Source organism: Muscardinus avellanarius (genome assembly GCF_963383645.1).
Source record: "Muscardinus avellanarius genome assembly, chromosome: 22".
NCBI classification, from domain to species: Eukaryota; Metazoa; Chordata; class Mammalia; order Rodentia; family Gliridae; genus Muscardinus; species Muscardinus avellanarius.
The window spans coordinates 16394803-16419575 of NC_137808.1; the positions used below are offsets into that span (position 1 = coordinate 16394803).

At 50.2% G+C, this 24773-nt stretch overlaps 1 protein-coding gene across 1 annotated transcript in view; it reads right to left on the reverse strand.

Annotated features, from left to right (window-relative positions):
• The window catches only part of COPG1 (COPI coat complex subunit gamma 1), a gene marked incomplete at both ends in the record, with an annotated part of 33373 nt that extends 16947 nt beyond the window's left edge, over positions 1 to 16426 (reverse strand). Inside the window, 14 exons of the mRNA XM_080718182.1 lie at positions 270 to 513; positions 3600 to 3695; positions 3906 to 4094; positions 4590 to 4657; positions 6050 to 6183; positions 6275 to 6432; positions 7836 to 7922; positions 9135 to 9227; positions 9419 to 9494; positions 11104 to 11183; positions 11340 to 11411; positions 12911 to 12991; positions 14178 to 14230; positions 16390 to 16426. Coding sequence (XP_080574308.1) covers positions 270 to 513; positions 3600 to 3695; positions 3906 to 4094; positions 4590 to 4657; positions 6050 to 6183; positions 6275 to 6432; positions 7836 to 7922; positions 9135 to 9227; positions 9419 to 9494; positions 11104 to 11183; positions 11340 to 11411; positions 12911 to 12991; positions 14178 to 14230; positions 16390 to 16426 — 1468 coding nt within the window. The remainder of the gene's footprint in view (positions 1 to 269; positions 514 to 3599; positions 3696 to 3905; positions 4095 to 4589; positions 4658 to 6049; positions 6184 to 6274; positions 6433 to 7835; positions 7923 to 9134; positions 9228 to 9418; positions 9495 to 11103; positions 11184 to 11339; positions 11412 to 12910; positions 12992 to 14177; positions 14231 to 16389) is intronic.
• Between the last annotated feature and the right edge of the window lie 8347 nt (positions 16427 to 24773).

Here is a 24773-nt window from a genome sequence, read left to right on the forward strand (position 1 = left end):
TGCACGCCTCTCATCCCAGTACTTGGGAGGCTGAGACAGAAGGATATTGCAGATTTGTGGGCATCCTCAGCAACGTAGCGGAACCCTCATTAACTCAGTGAGATCCTCTTTCAAAGTCAAAAAGGGGCTGGGATAGAGCTTGAAGGTGCAGTGCCTCTGACCTGAGCTCAATCCCCAGTACCCACCCTCCCAAAAGAGGAAAGGAGAAACGAGAAGAGGGAGAGTGGAGCGTGCCCTGCTCGCGTCCCCGGCTCCGCGCCGAGGCCCACCTGCGCGGACCTCCTCGTGCTCCAGCACCACGCGGTTGTAGATGAAGCGGATGTACTTGGAGGGGCTGTTGGTCTTGGGCCCCTCCTGGCCCAGGAGGTGCAGGATGCGCGTGGCCAGCACAGTGAACTCGCAGTCCTCGATGAACTCGCACAGGTGGGACAGCCCCGTCTCTTTGCTCTCCGAGTTCTCCTCGATGATGCTGATGATGCAGTCCACGATGGCGCGCTTATACTCAAAGCCGCCCTGTTGGGAAGCATCGAGCTGAGGAAGGGCCTCTCACCTACAAGTGCGTGCAGGCCCCGAGCTCCCCCAGGACCGGGGCCGTTGAGGCAAACACAACCTGCCCACGCGAGGGCCTGCGTGCCGGTGATCTCAGTATTGAGAAGCTGAGACAGGAGGATAGCAGACTGGCCCTCAGCAACTTGGCAAAACTGTGTTCAAAAGAAAAAATAGCCAGGCGCGGTGGGCACGCTTGTAATCCCCGCGCTTGGGAGGCGGAGACAGGAGGACCGCGCAGGTTCGAAGCCAGCCTCGCGCGCTGGCTTAGGAGACCCTGTTTCCAAATAAAAATGTAAAAATAGGTCTGGGAGTGTAGCCCGGAGGTAGAAGGGCTTCCAGGAACCCCAGGACCACCAAAAAAAATAAATAAATAAAATAAAATAAAAAATAAAGCTGGGGGTGGTTCACACCTTTGTAATCCCACCACTTGGGAGGCTGAGACAGGAGGACCACAGGTTGCTGGCCAGCCTCAACTACTTAGTGGGGCCCTCCACAACTTAGACCCTGTTTCAAATTAAAGAATAAATAATAGAGCCGGGCGTGGTGGCGCACGCTTGTAATCCCAGCATTCGGGAGGCTGAGATCTGGAGGATCGCGGTTCGCGGACAGCCTCAGCTACTTAGTGAGGCCTCTGCAACTCAGTGAGACCCTGTTTCAAAATAAAGAATAAAAAAAAAAAAATAGGGCAGGGGCTGTAGCTCGGAGGTCAAATGCCCCTGGGTTCCATCCCCAGACCCGCAAAAAAAAAATAAAAAATAAAAAAATAAAAAAATAAATAATAGGGCTAGGAATGTAGCTTGGAGATAGAATGCCTCTGGGCTCAATCCCAAATTCTGCAAAATAAATAAATAAATACTAATAAAAATAAAAAATAAGCTATGTGTGATGGCACATGCTTGTAATTCCTGTACTTGGGAGGCTGAAACAGGGGTATCCCAGGTTTGCAGCTAGTCCTTGTTTCAAAATAAAAGGATAAAATGGGCTGGAGGTTTAGCTCAGAGATAGAATACTAGAATACCTCTGGGTTCAATCTCCAGTTTCACAAAAAAAAAAAAAAAAAAGAAAAGGAAATAGGGTCTCTCACCAAGTTACCAAGTTGCTTAAGGTCTGCTACGTTGATGAGACTGTCCTCAAACCTGCAATCCTCCTGTCTTGGCCTCTCAAATAGTAGGATTACAAGCATGTACCACCATGCTTGGCTTCTTTTTTTTTTTGGTGGTACTGGGGTTCCTGGAAGCTCTTCTACCTCCGTGCTACACTCCCAGACCTATTATACTTTTTATTTGGAAACAGGGTCTCTTAAGCCAGCGCGGCTGCCTTCGAACCTACGCGATCCTCCTGTCTCTGCCTCCCAAGCGTGGGGGATGACAAGCGTGCGCCACCATGCCTGGCTTTTTTTTTTTTCCCCCAGTACTAGTGGCTGAACCCAGGAACACTCTATCTTTAAGTGATAGCCCTGTCTTTTTTATTTTTATTTATTTCTGTGTGTGTGTGTGGTACTGGGGGTAGAACCCAGGGGCTTTTCTACCTCCAGGCTATACTCCCACATCTATTTTTTTTATATTTTATTTGGAAACAGGGTCTCGCTAAGTTGCTAAGAGCCTCACTAAGTAGCTGAGGCTGGCTTCAAACCTGTATGATCCTCCTGGCTCAGCCTCCCAAGTGCTGGGATTATAAGCGTGCACCACCATGCTCGGCTTATTTGTTTTTTTGAAACAAAGTCTTGCTAGGCTGGGCATGGTGGTGCACGCATGTAATCCCAGCACTGGGGAGGCAGAGACCGGAGGCTCACTCTTGTAATCCCAGCATTCGGATGGCTGAGAGCAGAGGATCGCAGTTCGCGAACAGTCTCAGCTACTTTGTGAGGCCCTCCACAATTAGTGAGACCCTGTTTCAAAATAAAGAATAAAAAATAGGGCAGAAGTTGTAGCTCGGAGGTCGAATGCCCCTAGGTTCCATCCCCAGACTCACAAAAATAAATAAAAAGATAAAAATAAAATAAAATAAAATAAAGACTAAAAAATAGGGTTGGGGGTGGAGGTCAGAGGTAGAATGCCCCTGGGTTCTATCCCCAGTACCGCGCCAAGAAAAACTAAAAACCAAAAGACATATATACATATAAAATTAATAAAAAGACTAAAAATTAGTGCTGGGAGTGTAGCTCGGAGGTAAAATGCCTCTGGATTCCATCCCCAGTACTGCAAAACAAAAAACAAAAAACAAAACAAAAAAACAAACAGGGTCTTTGATAACTTGTTAAGAGTCGTTTTAAAGAGACATCCAATAAGTAAAAAAACTAACGTCAGAAACAAAAACAGAAGCCGGGCGTGGTGGGCACGCTTGTAATCCCCGCACTTGGGAGGCGGAGACAGGAGGATCGCGCAGGTTCGAAGCCAGCCGTGCTGGCGTAAGAGACCCTGTTTCAAAAATATAAAATAGGTCTGGGAGTGTAGCCCGGAGGTAGAAGGGCTTCCAGGAACCCCAGTACCACCAAAAAAAAAAAAAAAAAGAAAGAAACAAAAAACCGAACCAATATCACATTATTAGCAACTCTTCAACAAAAAACAATCCTTTAGCTCCATAATGGCTTGGAATATTTCTGCAATACACGTGTGTGTGTGTGTGTGTGTGTGTGTGTGTGTGTGTGCGCGCGCTGCTGGGGAATGAACCAAGGGGCCTTCTACCTGAGCAACACACACTCCAGCCCTTTTGATTCACTTATCTTGTCCTGGGATTAGAACGCGTACCGCCCTGCCCGGGATCTGCACTGGACTTCTGCAGGAGAGAACGTGCATTCTCATCTTCTGCACAAACATTGCCCAGGCTGGGGAGGCATACAGTTATCTCTGCAATTATTAGCAGCGGGTGCAAGTTGACATCTGTCCACAGGAGTTTAAGGGGCTGCGGGCACCAGGAAAACTAGCTGGTTTAACAGGTTGATCTGAGCGCTCCCACAAAGGGCATTCCAGGCTCCAGTGAGAGCGGGAGCCGGCGGGCAGGCTCTTCCCTGCACCCGTACAGCCCTCCTGTCCGACGGCCCCTCCTCCTACCTCCTCCCGCAGCATGGTGAACAGGAAGTTCATGAGGACTGCATGTTTGCGAGGATACTTCTGACACAGGGCGCTGATGGCCTGGACAACCACCACCTGAAAGCAATAAACAGGTGTGAGCGACAGCCCTGCAACCAGGATGGAGGAGACGGAACCCTTCCTTACACACAGACAGCCCCGGAGGATGAGACAGGAGGACCAAAGGCTGGAGGCGGCCTCAGCAGCTTAGCAGGACGCTCAGTGACTTCGAGAGACCCGTTAGTGAGAGCCTTGGTGAGAGCCCGGCAGCGCGCGTGGGGCAGGGACCTTGAACTCGTCGGAGATCTCGGACATGAAGGAGGAGATCTGCTTCATGAGGCGGTCGATGCTGCTCTCACTGCCCGTCTTGAGCAGGGTGGTGATGGCCAGCGTGGCGATGCTGCGGTTCGAGTCGGTCACCAGGTTCTCCAGGTCCAGGTTGCAGGCGGTCACGGCCGACGGGTGCTTCATGGCCACCTGTGGGGGGCGGGAATGAGGAGGAAGGACCCACCTCCTTCACATCATCTGAAGAGTGTGGCCAGCCAGAGGTCCTCAGGAGAAGCTAACCTCATTCCCCCAAGAAAGCAACTGTGACCCCGGGACAGAAGGAAGAGTGGGGAGGAGAGAGGAGAGAACGAGAAAGGGAAGGAAAGGAAGGAGAGAGAAAGAAAGAACCAGGCGCCTGTGGGTCCCAGCATTTGGGAGGCTGAGACAGGAGGATTACAGGTTCGAGACCAGCCTCAGCAACTGAGCAAGGCCCTGCCTCAAAAGAAAAAAGAAAAAAAAAGGCCAGGGTATAGAGGTAGGAAGTCTCTGGGTTCAAGCCCAGTACTGAGAAAGAAAAGACAAGGACAAACACTGACCAGGGCTAGAGCTTTCCCGGGGCGGGTTGGGCTAGGAAAGCAGGCCAGCTTGGGCCAGGCTCCTCCCCTCCTCCCGCAGGCCAGCCCCCGCCCCCACCTCCTGCCTCACCTTATTGAGGGTGCGGACGGCGGCGTAGCGGAGCGCAGCCTTGGGCGAGCTGCAGAAGAGCTGGAGCACTGTGGAGAGACAGATGCCACCTGCCAGGCTGCCCAACCCGGGGAGGGGGCCCGGCAGGGGAGGGCCAGGACTCCGGGGCCCGTGTGCCCTCGGCCAGCACCCAACCACGACATCAGCTGTCCCTCCCTGCATCAGACGCACAGCGAGGCATGTGCCCTGTGCCTCACTGTGCCAGGCAGGTGACACGGCTGCATGGCCGATTCCTCACAGCCCTGAGGAGCAAGTCCTATGATAATCCCCACTGTCCAGACAGGCAGACCGAGGCACAACGCCGGAATGCAAGCAAAGCAACGTTAGGTAAACAGTCAGGAAGGGGCAGAAGATTCGAATCCAGGACTGGGCTGGGCATGGTGGTGCGCTCTTGGAATCCCAGTACTTGGGAGGCTGAGACGGGAGGGTAACAGAATAGAGGCCAGCCTCAGCAATTTAACAATACCCCTGGATTCAATCTTCAGTACTACAAAATAAAAAATAAAAAAAAAAATAGGGCTGGGGGGTATACTTTTGAGGCACAATCCCCAACACCACACACACACACACACACACCCAAGACAGGGGATCTGTTTCCACTGTGTCCACTCCCCTCAGTACCTAGCACAGAGGAACAAAGTCTTTTTCTTTTTTGTGGGGAGGTACTGGTTATTAAAACTCTGGGTGCTCTGTTTACCTCCAAATACACCCCCCAGTCCTATTTTAATATTTTTACCCCGGCACTGGGGATGGAACCCAGGGGAATTCTATCTCCAAGCTAGACCCCAGTCCTATTTTTTATTCTTTGTTTTGAAACAGGGTCTCACTGAGTTGCGGAGGGCCTCACTAAGTAGCTAAGACTGTCCACAAACTGCGATCCTCCTATCCCAGCCTCCCGAATGCTGGGATTACAAGCGTGCGCTACCACGCCTGGCTTATTTTTTGTTTGTTTGTTTTTGTTTTTGTTTTTGGTGGTACTGGGGTTCCTGGAAGCCCTTCTACCTCTGGGCTACACTCCCAGACCTATTTTTACATTTTTATTTGGAAACAGGGTCTCCTAAGCCAGCGCGCGTGGCTGGCTTCGAACCTGCGTGATCCTCCTGTCTCTGCCTCCCAAGCGCGGGGATTACAAGCATGCGCCACCACGCCCGGCTACCTGGCTTATTTTTAATTTGTAATAGTCTCACTAAGCGGCAGAGGATCACACGATGCGGAGGCTGGCCGCAAACCTGTGATGCTCCTAAGTACTGGGATTACAAGCCAGCGCCATCATAGCCGGCTTTAATTTTCCCTTTGAAGCGGGGTCTCCCTAAGAGGCTGAGGCTGGCCTCGAGTCTACGACCCTCCTGTCTCAGCCTCAACCTGTCTCAGGGAAGGGTTCCCAAGGAAAGCATGTGGCGGGGTGAAGGACGCTGGCAGACCTGACACAGCTGGGGCCAGCTCCTTGGCGCTGCAGCCAGGCAGGTTGACGATGGCGGAGGCGGCTTCGTACACCACCATCTCGTGCTTGTTTCGCAAGCAGCTCTCGATGAAGTCGAACAGCGGGCTGTCCCGGCTACGAGGAACACGGCGACGAGACAAAGTTGGGGCGGCTCTGCGCAACGGGGCGAGTGGCCTCCCCGGGCGGCCGGTGGCCGGCGCCTCACCTGCTGTCCTCGTCCTCCAGCTGCTTGCTGGCCACGCGGATCATCATGCAGTAAGCCAAGGGCGACTTGAGGCCGTGCCGGGTGAACTTGCCGATCATCTTGCTCACGGCCAGCCGGTCGTTCCTCCGCACGTGGTACAGGAGTCCTAGGGCGTGGTACTAGGCAATGGGGCAAGAGACGGCGCGTGCGTGAGCCGGCTCCAGCGCTGCGCGGCGCCGGCACGTCCTGCATCTCTTGGGGCTGGAACCCAGGGGCGTTCTACTTTTGAGCGACAGCCCCAGCCTTTTGATGTTTTACTTTTACTTATTTTTTTATTTTTTTGGTGGTACTGGGGTTCCTGGAAGCCCTTCCACCTCCGGGCTACACACCCAGACCTATTTTTACATTTTTATTTGGAAACAAGGTCTCCTAAGCCAGCGCGCGCGGCTGGCTTCGAACCTGCGCCATCCTCCTGTCTCCGCCTCCCAAGCGCGGGGATGACAAGCGGGCGCCACCACGCCCGGCTGATTTTTTATTTTGAAACAGGGCCTTGCTGGGCTGCGGAGGACCTTGTTAAATTGTTAAGGCTGAGCTCACACATGCAATCCTCCTGTCTCAGCCGCCTACGTACTGAGATCGAAGGTGCGTTCCACCATACCGGCTTCAACCTTCTTTATACTCACACATGTGAATGTACTTCCTTTTTTGTGCGTGTGGTACAGGGGATGGAAGACAGGGGCATTCTACCTTTGAGCCACACCCCCGGCCCTATTTTTTACTCTTTATTTTGAAACAGAGTCTTGCTGAGTTCCAGAGGGCCTAACTCAGTAGCTGAGGCTGGCCGCGAACCACTATTCTCCTGTCTCAGCCTCCCGAGTGCTGGGATTACAAGAGTGCCACCACGCCCGGCTCATGAATGTGCTTCTTTACACACACACACACACACACACACACACACACACACACACACACATACATATATATATGTGTGTGTGAATATGCATTCATAAGCACATGCACATATACACATTTTATGGGTATTTGTTCTGAGCAATGGTGGATACCTTTTCGCATGCATGCGTGTATATATGTTATGTCATGAAGGATGACCATGGGAGTTCTCCCAACAAGCTACACTCCGAGCCCCATTCTTTTTTTTTTTTTCCAGTATTGGAGATGGAACCCAGGGCATTCTACCTCTGAGCTACACCCCTACCTATTTTTTATTTTTTTTTTTGTGGGGGGGGTACTGAGGGTGAAACTCAGGGGCTTTTACCTCCGGGCTATACTCCCAGACCTATTTTATACTTTATTTGGTCTCACTAAGTTGCTGAGAGCCTCACTCAGTAGCTGAGGCTGGCTTCGAACCTGTGCGATCCTCCTGTCTCAGCCTCCCAAGCGCTGAGATTACAAGTGTGCGCCACCACTCCTGGCTTCATTTTTTATTTTGAAAGAGGGTTTCACTAAGTGCTAAGGATCTCATTAAGTGGCTAAGGCTGGTCTCAAACCCACACTCCTCCTGTACGGGCATTCCAGGCATAGATATTCTGACCTCCTCAGGGCCCCAGTGCATGGATCTCACCTGGACCATGATGTTGTCGCTGGATGCTGCCTCCTGAGCCTCGTTCACCCAGCGCTTGACCACGTCGAAGCTGCACTTCAGGAGATGCTGAGAGGAACGGGACACGTCAAGCAGCAGGCAGGGAGGCCGTCCTGCGACACCACCGGGCAGGGCGCTCTCACGCAGCACAGGGAACCCTCACTGTCTTGGTCCTGAGCCTGGACAAACGCTGCCGGCTCCCACCTTCAAATCCCTGCCCGGCAGACTTCCGGCCTGATCTTGACACCAGCAGCCCATCGCTGAGGATGGGTCAAGGCCTACCTGGTCCTCGGAGCTATAACCCGGCTCTTCAGCCTCCCAAGTACTGGGATTACAGGTGTGCGACACCATGCCTGGTTGGATTTTATTTTTTTAATTTGGTCCTGGGCCAGATGTGTTGGCACATACCTATAATCCCAGTACTTGGGAGGCTGAGACAGGAGGATCACAGGCTTGAGGCCAGCTTTAGCAACTTTGCAAGACCCAGTGCCCAAATAAAATATAAAATAGGTCTGGGGTAGAGCTCAGAGGTAGAATGCCCATGGGTTCAATCCCCAGCACCACACAAAAAAAGTAAATACATAAATTTGGTAGAGGGAATTGAACTGAGGGCCATTCTACTTTTGTGGGGGTTGGGAGTACTGGGGATTAAACCCAGGGGCATTCTACCTCTGAGCTACAACCCCAGCCCAATTTTTTTTTTTTTTTTTGCAGTATTGGGAATGGAACCCAGGAGCATTCTACTTCCAAGCTACCCCACCCAGTCCTATTTTTTTTATTCTTTATTTTCAAACAGGGTTTTACCGAATTGGAAAGGGCCTAAGTTGCTGAGATTGGCCGCGAAACGCAATACTCCCGACTTAGCCTCCCAAATGCTGGGATCACAAGCGTGTACCACCATGCCGGGCTCCAGCTCACTATGTATTCTTTTTTGTGTATGTGTGGTACTGTGTGGGCCTTCTACCTCTGGGCTACACTCCCAGACCTATTTTATATTTTATTGGCAACAGGGTCTCACTGAGTTGCTGAGAGCCTCACCAAATAGCTGAGGCTGGCTTCGAAGCTGCGCGATCCTCCTGCCTCAGCCTCCCGAGTACTGGGATCACAAGCGTGCGCCGCCACACCCGGCTACATGTTTTCTTATTTTGAAACGGGGTCTCGCTAAATTGCTAAGGCTGGCCTGGAACCCGCGGTCCTCTAGCCTCAGCCTCCCCTATGCTGGCATTTTAGGACCGGCTGTAACCTTCAGCCTCCGGCCCCTCAGGGCAGCGTGGCACTCACCAGGGACGACACCAGCGCAGAGCTGGAGACGCTGGGCACCTTATCCACGATGGCCTGTTTCATGTAGCGCTCGATGGCCTGCAACATGGTGCTCTGCGGGAGGGAGCCGGGAGGGCAGGACGCTCAGGAGCACGGCGACGGGTGCAGGAGCAAGGGAGGGAAGGCCGAGTGGCTCCGAGTATTCCCGCACCTGCCCCTCCCACCCTGCCCAGCAATGCGCGCGCAGCACGAGGCCTGGCTAGAGCCACGGGGCGGGAAGCCGTGAGGTCGGCCGCAGGACTCACGTCCGTGATCTGGCAGAGGGCTCGCACCGCTGGGCCCCGGTAGTTGTCTTCTTTCCCGGTCATGTCTTTCGTCAGGCTGTGGTAGGAAGACATTCTGTGGACCTGCACGCTCCCCGGTCACCATGCTCACCAGGATGACTGCAGGAGTCTCTGAACGGCTGTTCTCCCTCTGAGCCAAACTCCAACCCAAACAGCTAAAGATTTTTTTCTTTTTTTTGGTACTGGGGATTGAACCTAGGGATATTGTACCTTTGAACTACACCTCCAGCTCTATTTTGTATTATTTATTTTGAAACAGGTCTCACTAAGTAGCTGAGGCTGGCCACAAACCACTATCCTCTGGTCTCAGCCCCCCAAATGCTGGGATTACAAGTGCGCACCACCATACCCGGCTTATCTTTTGTTTTGAAGCAGGGTCTTACTAAAATACTGAGAGACTTGCAACTTTGCTGAGGCTGGTCTTGAACCTGGGATCATCCGGTCTCAGTTTCCCAAGTACTGGGATTACAGTGTGCACCACCGTGCCCAAGTCAAGAGATTTTTACGGAAGTCTAAACTGAGAAGAACATAGTGATAAATGCCTGTGATTCTAGGGAATTACACTTGGGAGGCTGAGACGGGAGGATCGCAGGTTCAAGGACAGCCTGGCTCATCAAGTAGCAAGACTCTCGGCAATCTAGCGAGACCCTGTTTCCAGTCAAAAAGTAAAAAGCAGCCGGGTGTGGTGGCGCACTTTCAATCCCAGGACTTGGGAGGCTGAGACAGGAAAATCACAGGTTCGCGGCCAGCCTCAGCTACTTAGTGGGGCCCTCTGCAACTTAGTGAGAACCTGTTTTAAAATGAAGAATAAAAAATAGGGCTGGGGGTGTAGCTCGGAGATAGAATGCCCCTGGGTAGCTGCAAACTAAACCCCCAGCCTGATTTTTTATTCTTTTACTTTGAAACAGGGTCCCAAGTAAATTGCAGAAGGCCTAAGTAGCTGAGGCTGGCCACGAATCTGGATCCTCCTGTCTCGGCCTCCCAAGTACTGGGATTAGCCACCATGTCCACTTTAGCGGGACTCTTAACAACTTAGTGAGACCCTGTTTCAAAACAAAAAATAAAAAGGGCTAAAGGAGCCGGGCCTGGTGGCAGCATTTGGGAGTCAGAGTCAGAGACAGGAGGATCATGGTTTGAGGATAGCCTCAGATACTTAGCTCAGAGGTACAATGCCCCTGGGTTCCATCCCTAGTACCAAAAAAAGAAAAAAAAAAAAAGGCTAAAGGGCTGGGGATGTCGCTTAGAGATGAAATCCAGGGATTGGGATTAGAGCCAGGTGTGGTGGCACACGCTTGTCATCCCCATGCTTGGGAGGCTAAGACAGGAGGATCGCACAGGTTCGAAGCCAGCCTCAGCTACTTAGTGAGGCTCTCAGCAACTTAGTGAGACCCTGTTTCCAAATAAAATGTAAAATAGATCTGGGAGTATAGCCCGGAGGTAGAAAGCCTCTGGATTCCACCCTCAGTATCACACACAAAATGATTAATAATAATAATAATAATAATAATAATAATAATATCCAGGGATTAAACTCTGGGTTTAATCTCCAGCACAAGGAAGGGATGGAGGGAGGGAGAAAGGAAGGAAGGAGAAACAGCAGCTGTCAAAGGGCCCCAGCAGAGGAGCTGCCACCGCTCTCGACTTGCCTGCTGGTGACAATGATGACGTCCTCTGCGATGCAGGACATCTCCTTGATGGTCAGATAGCACATCCGGCGCAGCGTGGGCTGGAAGAGAGATGCAGAACGTCCATTAGCCCCGCCCAGTGAGAGCCAGCGTTAGGAGCAACGTGCGCTCTCCGTAGGGCAGCCCACACTGCCCAGTGGGGCCAGCTCCCTTCAGCCCTCCACCTCCGTCACAGGGAATGGAGGCAAGGCACTTACATCATTGGACTGGAAGAGCTTGGTCATGGCAAAGAAGGCCTCCGTGGCTTCGGTGGTCCCCAGGGGCTCCCCCTGTGACAATCAAGAAAAATGACTCAGCTTAGCAGAGAGGGGCCCAAAGGCTGTTTCTGGTGGCTCAGCTCAGGCCAGAACGTCAGACTCCGCAGGGGCTCCCTCAAAGACAACCCATCAGCCCACCTTGAGAAACTGAGACAGGGGGATTGCAGGTTCAAGGACAGTCCCAGCAAGAATCTCAGCAGCCTAGCAAGACCCCGGTTCAAAACAAAAAAAATTTAAAAAAGAAGGGGGAGCTGGGGCTGTAGTTAAAAGGTAGCGCGTGTCCCTGGGATCAATTCCCAGTACTACAAAAGAAATAAATAAACAAACAATCAGCCAGGCATGGTGGCACGGTCCTGTAATCCCAGTACTTGGGAGCCTGAGACAAGAGGATAACAGGCTCAAGACCAGCTTCAGCATCCTAATGAGATCCTGTTTCAAAATAAAAAATAAAGACCCGGTTATGGTGGCACATGCTTGTAATCCCAGCATTTGGGAGGCTGAGACCGGAGGATCACAGTTCGCAGACAGCCTCAGCTACTAAGTGAGGCTTTCTGTGACTGAGTGAGACCCCGTTTTGAAAATAGAAATAATTAAAAAAATTCTACCTCTGTCATAGGTAGAATGCCCCTGGGTTCCATCCCCGGTACCATAAAAAAATAAAATAAAAATAAAAATAAAAAAATAAAAAATAAACCAGGCGTGGTGATACATGATTGTAATCCCAGTACTTGGGAGGCTGAGACAGGATGATCACAGGTTCGAAACCAGCCTCAGCCACTTAGTGAGGCTCTCAGCAACTGAGTGAGGCTTTCAGCAACTTAGTAAAACCCTGTTTCAATAATAAAATAAAAAGGGCTGGGGGTTTAGCTCAGAGGAAGAATGCCCCTGAGTTCAATCCCCAGTACCACAAAAATTAAATTAGGACTAGCTGGGCGTGGTGGCGCACACTTGTAATCCCCGCACTTGGGAGGCTGAGACAGGAGGATGGCGCAGGTTCGAAGCCAGCCTCAGCTACTTAGTGAGGCTCTCAGCAACTTAGTGAGACCCTGTTTCCAAATAAAACATAAAATAGGTCTGGGAGTATAGCCCGGAGGTAGAAAGCCTCTGGGTTCCACCCCCAGTACCACCAAAAATAAATAAATAAATAAATTAGGATTGAGCATGTACCTTAGAGGTAGAACACCTGTCCAACCTTCAGTATCCAAAAACTAAACAACTAAATAACTAACTACATAAATAAGTAAACAACTAAATAAAAAGGGCTGGGGCTGTAGGTCAAAGGTAGACTGTCCCAAATACCCAGTACCCAATAATGTCCCAATCCCCAGTACCCAAATAAAAGAGCGAGAGAGAGAGAGGGAGAGAGAGGACACATCAGAGATGGAGGACGAGGGAACCCAGCCTCTGGCAACCACCACACAGAGGCTATCTAACAGTACGCAATGCACCCTAACTGTGTGCCCTCCAAAAGGCCCCAGCTCCAATCTTCCCCGCCCGAGCTGCACCGTTACCTGGTTTATGAGGTAAAGGATCTTGGTGAGAATGTGGGCACATTTCCGAGGGTTGATGGGAGTCTCGTTGAAGACACGGGCCTAAGAAGAAGCGACCAGGACTTTACCTTCTGGTTGCGCTCACTCTCTTCCCACACTCCCCTTAAGTTCGCTCAAGGTTTATAAGTCACGGGGAAATAAATGTATGTGCCTTGTCAAGCCCATTGTCACAGTAAGAGGTTTGGTTTTCTGAAAAAGTTTATTAATAATTGTTGAAATCAGCCTGGCATGGTGGCAAACTGTTGTAATCCCAGTACTTGGGAGGCTGAGAAAGGAGGATCCAGGGTTCGAGGACAGCCTCAGCAAGTAGTAAGACCCTCATCAACCTAGCACGACCTTGTTCCAAAATAAAAAAATAAAATAAGAAAACCAGGCACGCTTGTAATCCCAGTACTTGGGAGGCTGAGACAGGAGGATGGCACAGGTTCGAAGCCAGCCTCAGCTACTGAGTGAGGCTCTCACACCTTAGTGAGACCGTTTCCAAATAAAGTATGAAGTAGGTCTGGGAGGATAGCCCGGAGGTAGAGAAGCCCCTGGTTTCCACCCCCAGTACCACCAAAAAAAAAAAAAAAAGCGGGGCGTGGTGGCGCACGCTTGTAATCCCCGCGCTTGGGAGGCTGAGACAGGAGGATCGCACAGGTTCGAAGCCAGCCTCAGCTACTTAGTGAGGCTTTCAGCTACTCAGTGAGACCCTGTTTCCAAATAAAATATAAAAAAGGTATGGGAGTATAGCCCGGAGGTAGAAAGCCTCTGAGTTCCACCCCCATTACCACCCCCCCACCAAAAAAAAAATTCTAAAAAGGGCTGAGGATATGGCTCAGAGGTCGGATGCCCCTGGGCTAATCTCCTGAAATCCTCCTCCCTGAATATGACTTAGTGACGTGCCAAGCTACTGACTTCTGATATGGCAGACACCATTAACTAAGAAGAGAAACGGCCGCCTGACAGCTGAGCACGGTGCCCCTGCCCACCCAGGGCCTGGGAGGCGGAGACACAGCACCCCAAGCTTGAGGAGAGCCTTGGCAACCTGGCGAGAAACGGTGTCAAAACAATACAGAAAAAATGGCTCCAGGTATAGCTTGAAGGTAGCACAGTTCAACTGCCAGTAGACACACACACACACACACACACACACACACAAACTCTCTCCGGGAACCAGGTTTTGGAGGGAGTTTTGACTGCATCGATGGTCGACATTCATGATGAAAGAGGTATAGCTGACACTTGCCTCCTGCAAGACTGCACTTTTCTCAAGGTGCTGGAATGGGTTGGAGCCTCCACCTAAGTCAAGGAAAGCAGAAAAAGCAATTATAGGCCCTGACCCTGGGTTTCCAAGCTATTTCCGCAAAGCGGAACACAGTGGAAAGCACCTGTAGCCCCAATTGCTAGGGAGGCTGAGGCAGGAAGATCGCAAGTTGCAGACCCGCCTCAGGAACTTACTGAGATCCTGTCTCAAACGAAAAATAGTGGTGCCTGCTTGTAATCCTAGTTCTTGAGAGGCTGAAACGGCAGGATCACAGGTTCAAGGCCAGCCTCAGCAAATAGTGAGATTCTCATCAACTTAGGGAGACCCTGCTTCAAAAATAAAAAAAAGCCGGGCGTGGTGGCGCACGCTTGTAATCTCCGTGCTTGGGAGGCAGAGACAGGAGGATCGCACAGGTTCGAAGCCAGCCTCGGCTACTTAATGAGACCCTGTTTCAAAGTCAAGAATAAAATTTAGGGCTGGGGGGGTTGGGAGGAGAGCTCGGAGGTCAAGTGCCCCTGGGTTCCATCCCCAGACCCGCAAAAAAAAAAAAAAAAAAAAAAAAAAAAAAGCTGAGCGTGGTGAAGTGCTGAAGCACACCTGTAATCCCAGTACTTAGGAAGGTGAGACAAGAGGATCTCAGGTTTGAAGACAGCCTCAACAGTGTAGCAACTTCAGTAACCTAGGGAGACCCTCTTTTAAAACCAAACAATTTAGCCGGGCGTGGTGGCGCACGCTTGTAATGCCAGCACTCGGGAGGCTGAGACCGGAGGATCACGGTTCGCGGCCAGCCTCAGCTACTTAGCGAGGCCCTCTGCAACTCAGTGAGACCCGGTTTCAAAATAAAGAAGAAAAAATAGGGCAGGGGGTGTAGCTCGGAGGTAGAATGACCCTGGGTTCCATCCCCAGACCCACCACAAAAAAAAAAGAAAAGAAAAAAAAAAACAATTTAAAGGGCTAAGAGGTAAGCTCAAAGGTGGAATTTAAATTTAGAGGGTGAAGGGCTAAGCTCAGAGGTGAAATTCCCCTAGGCTCAATCTGTGGCACCAAAATAAATAAATAAATAAATAAACTGGAGGTGTAGCTCAGAGATGGAATGCCTCTGGGTTCAATACCCGGCACCAAAACAGACAATAAAATAAAATGGGCTGGGATGTAGCTCTGTGGTAGAGGGGTTGTCTAGCATGTGCGATAACCTGGGTTCAATCCCCGGTACCACAAAAACAAGGAAAATGAATAAGCCAGGTAATCCCGGTACTTGGGAGGCTGAGACAGGAGGATCGCAGGTTCAAGGCCAGCCTCAGCAAGTAGTGAGACATCAACATATGAGACCTTGTTCCAAAGATAAAAATAAAATAGGGGCCGGGCGTGGTGGCGCACGCTTGTCATCCCCGCGCTTGGGAGGCAGAGACAGGAGGATCGCGCAGGTTCGAAGCCAGCCGTGCTGGCTTAGGAGACCCTGTTTCCAAAAATAAAATAGGTCTGGGAGTGTAGTCCGGAGATAGACGGGCTTCCAGGAACCCCAGTACCACCAAAAATAATAATAATAATAATAAAATAAAATAAAATAGGGCTGGGGGCGTAGTAACTCAGAGGTGGAATGCCCCTGGGTTTAATCCCCAATACCCCCTCCACACACACGCAAACCCTGTTTTAAAGTAAAAAATAAGAAGGGCTGGGGTTATGGTTTGGAAGCAGAGCGCCCTGGGATCAATCCCCAGCAGCACAAAATGAATGAAGGGGTCAGAGTTCTCAGCCACAGGACACTGGCACCAGACGTCACTCCGAAGCCGGGCGCGGTGGCGCAGGCTTGTCATATCCCAGCATTCGGGAGGACCGCGGTTCGCGGCCAGCCTCGGCTACTTAGGCTCTCCGCAACTCAGCGAGACCCGGTTTCATAATAAAGAATTAAAAATGGGGCTGGGGGTGTAGCTCGGAGGTATAATGCCCCTGGGCTCCATCCCCAGACACGCAAAAAAAAAAAAAAAAAAAAAAAAGAGATCACGCCGAGTCCAGCCAGCACCAATGCACCTTCTGAATACCGAGGTCTGATGGAGGCGCCATTGGAGGGCGGACAGGAGAGCTGAGCCCAGAGAGGTGCACGGGCGCCCAATGGCGGGAGCCCGGTGGGGTCCGCGGGGGCTGGACGCCCAGGCCTGCCGGACAGCGGCCCTCGCTCGGCCCCGGCCTCGCTCACCTGACTCCTCGTCCTTCTTGTCGAACTTCTTCAACATGCTTCTGGCAGCTCAGGACCGTCCGGAGTGGCGGGCAGTAGCGGTCCACTGCGGGTCTGCGGCGGCCACTTCCGGTCGCCGGCCGCCACGTCGACCACCCACTGCGCAGGCGCACTGCGCGCCGGCTCCCGGCCGCACCGCCTGTCTGGCCGGGGCGGAGCCTCGGAGGGGCGTGGCCGTGGGCGTGGTCTTGTTGGAGGGCGGGGCGGACGGGCCAGAGCGGCCCAAATGCTGGAGGCGGGAGGTGAAGGAGGGAAGGAGAGCTGGGCGTGGTGGCCCACGCTTGCCATCCGAAATACTTGGGAGGCTGAGACAGGGGATCGCAGGTTCGCGGCCAGCCTCGACTACTTAGTAAGGACTTGCGCAACTTAGGGAGATCCTGTTTCAAAATAAAGAATAAAAAATATCTGGGCGTGGTGGCACACGCTTGTAATCTCAGCACTTGGGAGGCTGAGACGAGGAAGATCACGGTTCGCGGACAGCCTTAGCTGCTTGATGAGGCCCTCTGCAACTTAGTGAGACCCTGTTTCAAAAAATAAAGAATAAAAAATAGGGCAGAGGGTGTAGCTCAGAGACTGAATTCCCCTGGGTTCCATCACATACTCGCAAAAAAATTAATTAATTAAAAAACTAGGGCTGGGGGTGTAGCTCAGAGGTCGAATGCCCCTGGATTCCATCCCCAGACCCACAAAAATAAATAAATAAATCAAAATCAGGCTAGGGGTTTCATCCCTAGTGCCACAAATAAATAATAACAGATAAATAAAAATGGAATTTGGTCTTGAGAGTGTAGCATTGGGGAGGAATGGGGGTGGAACCTAGGGGCATTCTACCTCTCAGCTACATCCCAGACCTTTATTATTATTATTATTATTATTATTATTATTATTATTATTATTATTTTGTGGTCCTGGGGGTGGAACCCAGGGGCTTTTCTACCACCGAGCTATACTCCCAGACCTATTTTATATTTTATTTGGAAACAGGGTCTCACTAAGTTGCCGAGAGTCTCACAAAGTAACTGAGGCTGGCTTTGAACCTGTGTGATCCTCCTGTCTCAGCCTCGCAAGCGCGGATATTACAAGCGTGCGCACCATGCTCAGCTCATGTCCTATTTTATTTTTTATTTGGAAGCACTAAGGGACGCACTAAGTTGCTGAAGCTGGCGGTGAACCTGTGATCCTCCTGCCTCCCAAGTACTGAAATTACAAGCATGCATCATGGCACCAGGTCAGAAAAGTACATTTCTGGAGATTTGAGAGGCGATACACAAACTTCATACGATAAAGAAGACACCAGGTGTGGTGGTGCATGCCTTTTATCCCAGTAATAGGGAGACAGAAGGATTGCAGTTTTGAAGCCAGCCTTAGCAATTTAATGAGGCTGTCAGCAACTTAATGAGACCTTGTTTCCAAATAAAATAGGGTTTGGGTTGTAGCTTGGGGGCAGAATGTCCTGAGTTTCCATTGCTAGTTATTATTGGGGGGGAAAAAAAGAAGAAATTAAAATAGAAAAGCAAGGCTGGGTGTGGTAGCATATGCCTCTATTCCCAGTACTTGTGAGGCTGAGATAGGAGGATTACAGGTTCAAAGCCAGCCTCAGCAATTTAACAAAGTTCTCAGCAACTTGGTGAGACCCTGTTTCCAAATTAAAAATAAATAGGCCAGGCAGTGTTGCATGCCTATAATCCCAGGACTTGGGAGGCTGAGACAGGATGATGGATCACAGATTTGAGGACGCCTCAGCAAGTAGTAAGACTCATCAACCTAGACAGACCTTGTTTCAAAATAAAAAAAATAAAATAAAATAGAGCTGGGGGTGTAGCTTGAAGGTAGAATACCTCTGAATTTAATTCCCAGGTCCACACAAAAATAAAATAAAATAAGGCACAACTAAGCTGGGCGTGGTGGCACACACTTGTAATCCCAGCATCCGGGAGCCTGAGAACGGAGGGTCCCGGTTCGTAGCCAGCCTCAGCTACTTAGTGAGGCTCTGCAACTCAGTGAGACCCTGTTTCAAAATAAAGAATAAAAAATAGGGCTGGGGGTGTAGCTCGGAGGTAGAATACCCCTGGGTTCCATCCCTAGACCCGAAAAAAAAAAAAAAAATAGGGTAACAACTAAGGTGTATTAAAATTTTTCATTTCAGGCCCCTCCTACTCCACTCTTGCCCACCAGGTGGCGCCCCGCTCTTTTTTTTTTCTTTTTTCTTTTTCTCCTTGCAATCTTTCTTTTCTTTTTTTTTTTTTTCTGTACTTGGGATGGAACCCAGGGGCATTGTACCTCCAAGTTACACCCCAGCCCTATTCCTTAATCTATTTATTTGTTTATTTATTTTTGGTGGTACTGTGGGTGGAACCCAGTGGCTTTCTATACTCCCAGACTTTTTTTTTTTTTTTTTTTTTTTTTGGAAACAGGGTCTCACTAAGTTGCTGAGAGCCTCACTAAGTAGCCGAGGCTGGCTTTGAACCTGCGCAATCCTCCTGTCTCAGCCTCCCAAGCGCGGGGATTACAAGCGTGTGCCACCACGCCCTGCTTAAGCGTGTGCCACCACGCCCTGCTTAATCTTTTTATTTTTGAAACAGGGCCTAAGTAGCTGAGGCTGACTGCAAACTGTGATCATCATGTTTCAGCCTTCCGAATGCTGGGTTTACAGGCGTGGGCCGTCACGCCCAGCTTCTATTTTATTTTAATTTATTTATTTTTGTGTGTGGGTGGGTCTGGGGATGAAACCCAGGGCCATTCGACCTCCAAGCTACACCCGCTGCCCTGTTTTTTATTCTTTATTTTTAAGCCGTGTCTCACTGAGTTGCAGAGGGCCTCACTGAGTAGCTGAGGCTGGCCGTGAACCATGATCCTCTGGTCTCAGCCTCCCGAATGCTGGGATTACAAGTGTGCGCCACCACGCCCGGCTCCAGCTTCTATTTTATATTTTCTTTCCTAACAGGGTGTGGCTGAACTGCTGAGGGTATCAGCGAGTTGCTGAAGCTGGCCTCCATGGATTCAGGCATGTACCGCCACACCTGGCTCCAGCATTGACTTTTATTTGACTTCAGGCGGGTCTTGGATACAGTGCAGATCCCAGAGTCCCAACCGCCTGGCTAACCCGCTGTGGCAGTGAGGAGCTGCCAGGGCGTCTTCCCACATGCAGCCGGTGCAGAGACCCCCTTTTTGTCCACAACAGGTGGCCGCATCCAGTCCCAGTGACCCTGAGGCCCCGGGCTGGGAGTGTAACTGAGCAGGAGGCCAGCCCCATTACACTCTTGCTCAATATAGTCTTTGATCTGCTTCTGAAGGTCAACAGCTGTGTTAAAGTGTTCCAGGGAAAACCAGATCAGCTCGGACTTGAGGAAGAGACTTATTATTAGTAGTAGTATTTTTGTGGCACTAGGGACTGAACCCAGGGACATTCTACTTCTGAGCTACACCCTCAGCCCTATTTTATTATTTTACTATTTTTTTTGTGTGTGTGTGTGGTACTGGGGATGGAACCCAAGGAAATCTGACCTCTGAGCTATGCCCCCAGCCCAATTTTTCTTTTCTTTCTTTCTTTTTTCTTTTTTTTGGGGGGTGGTACTGGGGGTGGAACCCAGAGGCTTTCTACATCCAGGCTATCCTCCCAGACCTATTTTATACTTTTTTTGGAAACAGGGTCTCACTAAGTTGCTGAGAGCCTCACTAAGTAGCTGAGGCTGGCTTCGAACCCATGTGATCCTCCTGTCTCAGCCTCCCAAGAGCTGGAATTTCAAGCATGCACCACCACGTCCGGCTTTGTTCTTTATTTTGAAACAGGGTCTCACTGAGTTGCAAAGGGCCTCACTTAGTAGCTGAGGCTGTCTGCAAACCGCGATCCCCTGGTCTCAGCCTCCCAAATGCTGGGATTACAAGGCCAGCTTTATTTTTATTATGTTTTGGTACTGGGAATGGAAGCCAGGGGCATTCTACCTCCAAGCTACACACCCAGCCCTATTTTTTAGGCTATTTATTTATTTATTTATTTATTTATTTTTGTGGGTCTGGGGATGGAACCCAGGGGCATTTGACCTCCGAGCTACACCCCCTGCCCAATTTTTTTTTATTCTTTATTTTGAAACCGGGTCTCACTTAGTTGCAGAGGGCCTCGCTAAATAGCTGAGGCTGTCCGCAAACTGCGATCCTCAGGGCTCAGCCTCCCGAATGCGGGGATTACAAGCATGGGCCACCATGCCCGGCTTAGGCTTTTTTATTTTTTGAAACAGGGTCTCATTGAGTTGCAAAGGGCCTCACTAAGTAACTGAGGCTGTCTGCGGACCATGATCCTCTGGTCTCTGCGTCCAGAATGCGGGGATTGCAAGCGTGTGCCACCACACCCGGCTATTCTTTATTTTGAAACAGGGTCTCACTAAATTGCAGAAGGCCTCACTAAGTAGCTGAGTACTGGGATGACAGGTGTGCGCCACCACGCCCAGATTTCTTCTTTTTCTTTTGAAACAGGCTCTCCTAGGGATCTTGATAAATGCTGAGGCTTGCCAGGTGTGGTGGCACACGCTTGGAATCCCAGTACTTGGAGACATTCTCATCAAATGGGGGTATAGCGGGAGAGGTGCTCGTACACACACACACACACACACACACACACACACACACACACACACACACAGTCCAGGACAAGCCCGGCTGACTCAGAGCTGAGGTCTAGGAAGAGCAGGGTGGCGTGGTGGTGGGGTGGGGCAGTAAGACCTGATTCTCAGACTGGGCACTGAAGGCAGCTTGGTAGAGCAGAGCCAGGATCATCTGGCCTCATGCCAAGGTCATCCTCAAAGCTGGATTAGAAGGATCTGAAGCAGGGTATGGTGGTGCCTCCCTGAAATCTAAGTATGTGGGAGCCTGAGATAGGAGGAGCGCAGGTTCCAGGCCAGACTCAGCAAATTTTTTTTTTTCTTTTGCAATACCGGGGATAGAACCCAGGTGTATTGTACCTCCGAGCTACACCCCCAGCCCTATATTTTAGTATTTATTTATTTATTTATTTGCTGGTCTGGGGATGGAACCCACGGGCATTTGACCTCTGAGCTACATCCCCTGCCCTATTTTTTTATTCTTTATTTTGAGACAGGGTCTCCCTAAGTTGCAAATGGGCTCACTAAGTAGCTGAGGCTGCGGCGAACTGCAATCCCCTGGTCTCGGCCTCTGGAATGAGATTACAAGAAGGTACCACCACACTAGGCTTTTTTTTTAAATTATTCTTTTATTTTTTTTTGTGTGTGTGTGTACTGAGGATGGAACCCAGGGCATTCTACCTTTGAGCTACACCCCCAGCCCCATATATATATATATATATATATATATATATATATATATATATATGTATATATATTTTTTTTAATTTTTTTTTTTTTTTTTTAGGGTCTGGGGCTGGAACCCAGAGGCATTTGATCTCCGAGCTACACCCGCTGCCCAATTTTTTATTCTTTATTTTGAAACAGGGTCTCAGTGAGTTGCAAAGGGCCTCACTAAATAGCTGAGGTTGTCCGTGAACCGAGATCCCCCAGTCTCAGCGTCCTGAATGCTGGGATTATAAGCACGTGTCACCATGCCTCACTCTGGCTGGTTATTTTCAATTTTGAAACAGGGTCTTTGTAGGTTGCTTTGAGTCTTAATAAATTTCTGAGGTTGGCCTTAACTCTGTAATCCTCTTGTCTCAGCCTCCTAAATACTGAAATTACAAGTTTGCGTCACCATGCCTGGCTAAAGACCCTGTTTCTTTTCCTTTTTGTGGTGCTAGGAATTGAACCCAGGGGCATTCTACCTCTGAGCGACACTCCCCTGCCCTATTTTTTATTCCTTATTTTGAAATAGGGTCTGAGTTGCAAGGGGCCTAAGTAGCTGAGGCTGTCCGCGAACTGTGAGCCTCCTGTCTCAGCCTCCCAAATGCTGGGATTACAAGCGTGCGCCACCACGCCTGGCTTCCTTTTTTTTTTTTTTTTTTTTTGCGGGTCTGGTGATGGAACCCAGGAGCATTTGACCTCCAAGCTACACCCTCTGCCCTTTTATTCTTTATTTTGAAACAGGGTCTCACTGAGTTGTGGCGGGCCTCACTAAGTAGCTGAGCTGTCTGAGAACCACGATCCTCCGGTCTCAGCCTGCTGAATGGTAGGATTACAAGCGTGCGCCACCAAGCCCGGTTTAAATGACACCCTATTTCAAAATAAAAATTGAAAAGGCTAAGGGTCTAGCTGGGATGGAGAATACTTGATCCCAGGAGAGAGAGAGAGAAGAAAAAAACTGTTACCTGAAATCACACTGTCTTCGGCTTGTCTCAAAGCCATTTTCTCTCCCAGAGTCACTTTCTAAGCCTCTACTGGAGTGATCGGTATTCTGTGGCTTGCCAGAGGGTGAGTCAGGATTCCACACTCACTGCTGGCTGGGAGTTGGCAGTGCCAGGGAGGACATCATGATGTCAGCGGTTTCTCCAGGGCTGCTCAAACTGCTGGCAGCAGGACCGGCTTTGTAACGCAATAAGCCCAAATGTCTCACTGGGTTAGGCACAGGCTTTGCTAAAGAAAAATCGAAGGGCTCGTAGCGTGTGTCCTGAGGCAGGTAGGCGGAAGGTGCTGGTGTGTGCCTGTGTGTTTGTGGTGCTGACTCTGGGACTGCTGTTTCTTTAACCTAGATCCCCCCACATTTCTCTTTTTTTTGTGTGTGTGTGTGTGATACTGGGGATTTAACCCGTGGGCATTCTACCTCTGAGCTATACCCCAACCCTTTTTATTTTGATTTGAAACAGGGTTTCACTAAGAAGGGGCCTTCCTAAGTTGCTGAGGCTGGCCTGGAAACAGGATCCTTCTTTCTCAACTGAGAGTTAAATCCAGGGGTTTTTTTTTTTTTTTTTTTTGGTGGTGGTACTGGGGTGGAACCCAGCTTTTCTACCTCTGGGCTACACTCCCAGACCTGTTTTATACTTTATTTGGAAACAGGGTCTCACTAAGTTGCTGAGAGCCTCGCTAAGTAGCTGAGGCTGGCTTCGAACCTACGCGACCCTCCTGTCTCAGCCTCCCAAGCGCTGGGATTACAAGCCTGCGCCACCACACCCGGCTAAATCCAGGGGTATTCTACCTCCTCGCCACACCCCAAACCTTTTTATTTTTTAGTGGTACTGGGGTTCCTGGAAGCCCTTCTACCTTCAGGCTATACTCTCAGACCTATTTAGTATTTTTTTATTTGGAAACAGGGTCTCTTAAGCCAGCGCGGCTGGCTTCGAACCTGCGCGATCCTCCTGTCTCTGCCTCCCAAGCGCGGGGATGACAAGCATACGCCACCATGCCCGGCACGCAGGCCTTTTTATTTATTTATTTTTTTGCGGATCTGGGGATGAAACTCAAGGGCATTCGACCTTCAAGCTACAGCCCCTGCCCTGTTTTTTATTCTTTATTTTGAAACAGGGTCTAAATTGCGGAGGGCCTCACTAAGTAGCTGAGGCTGTCCGCAAACTGCGATCCTTGTCTCAGCCTCCCAAATGCTGGGATTACAAGCGGGCGCCACCAAGCCCAGCTTATTTTTTTGTTTTGAAACAGGGGTCTTGCTAGGTTGCTGAGTCTTGTAAAACTGCTGAGGCTGGCCTCGAACCTGTGATCCTCTTGTCTCAGCCTACCAAGTAGTAGGATTTCAGGCATGCAGCACCATACCAGGCTTATCTTAGCCCTTCTATTTTTTGGTACTGGTGATTGAACCCAGAAGCATTCTTTCTATCTCTGAGTTACATGACCAGCCCCTCCACTTTCTTTTTTACTTTGAAATAAGGTCTCCCTAAGTTGCTGAGGCTGGCCTTGAACCTGCTATCCTTCTTCAGCCTCCCAAGTGCTGAAATTCCAGGATTGTGCTACCAGATCCAGAAGAAAAGATTTATCTATGATCTCATTTGTGTGTGTGTGTTACAGGGAGTGGAACTCAGGGGCTTTTCTACCTCCAGGCTACACTCCCAGACCTGTTTTATACTTTATTTGGAAACAGGGTCTCAGTTGTTGAGAACCTCACTAAGTAGCTGAGGCTGGCTTCAAACCTACGCGATCCTCCTGTCTCAGTCTCCCAAGCGGTGGGATTACAAGCGTGCGCCACCACGCCCGGCTCTATGATCTCAATTTTTTTTTTATCTTGGTGGTACTGGGGTTCCTGGAAACCCTTCTACCTCCGGGCTACACTCCCAGACCTTTTTTTTTATATTTTTATTTGGAAACAGGGTCTCTTAAGCCAGTGCGGCTGGCTTCGAACCTGCAGGATCCTCCTGTCCATGCCTCCCAAGCGCGGGGATTACAAGCGTGTGCCACCACACCCGGCTCTATGATCTCAATTTTAACATCAGAATCTAAGGC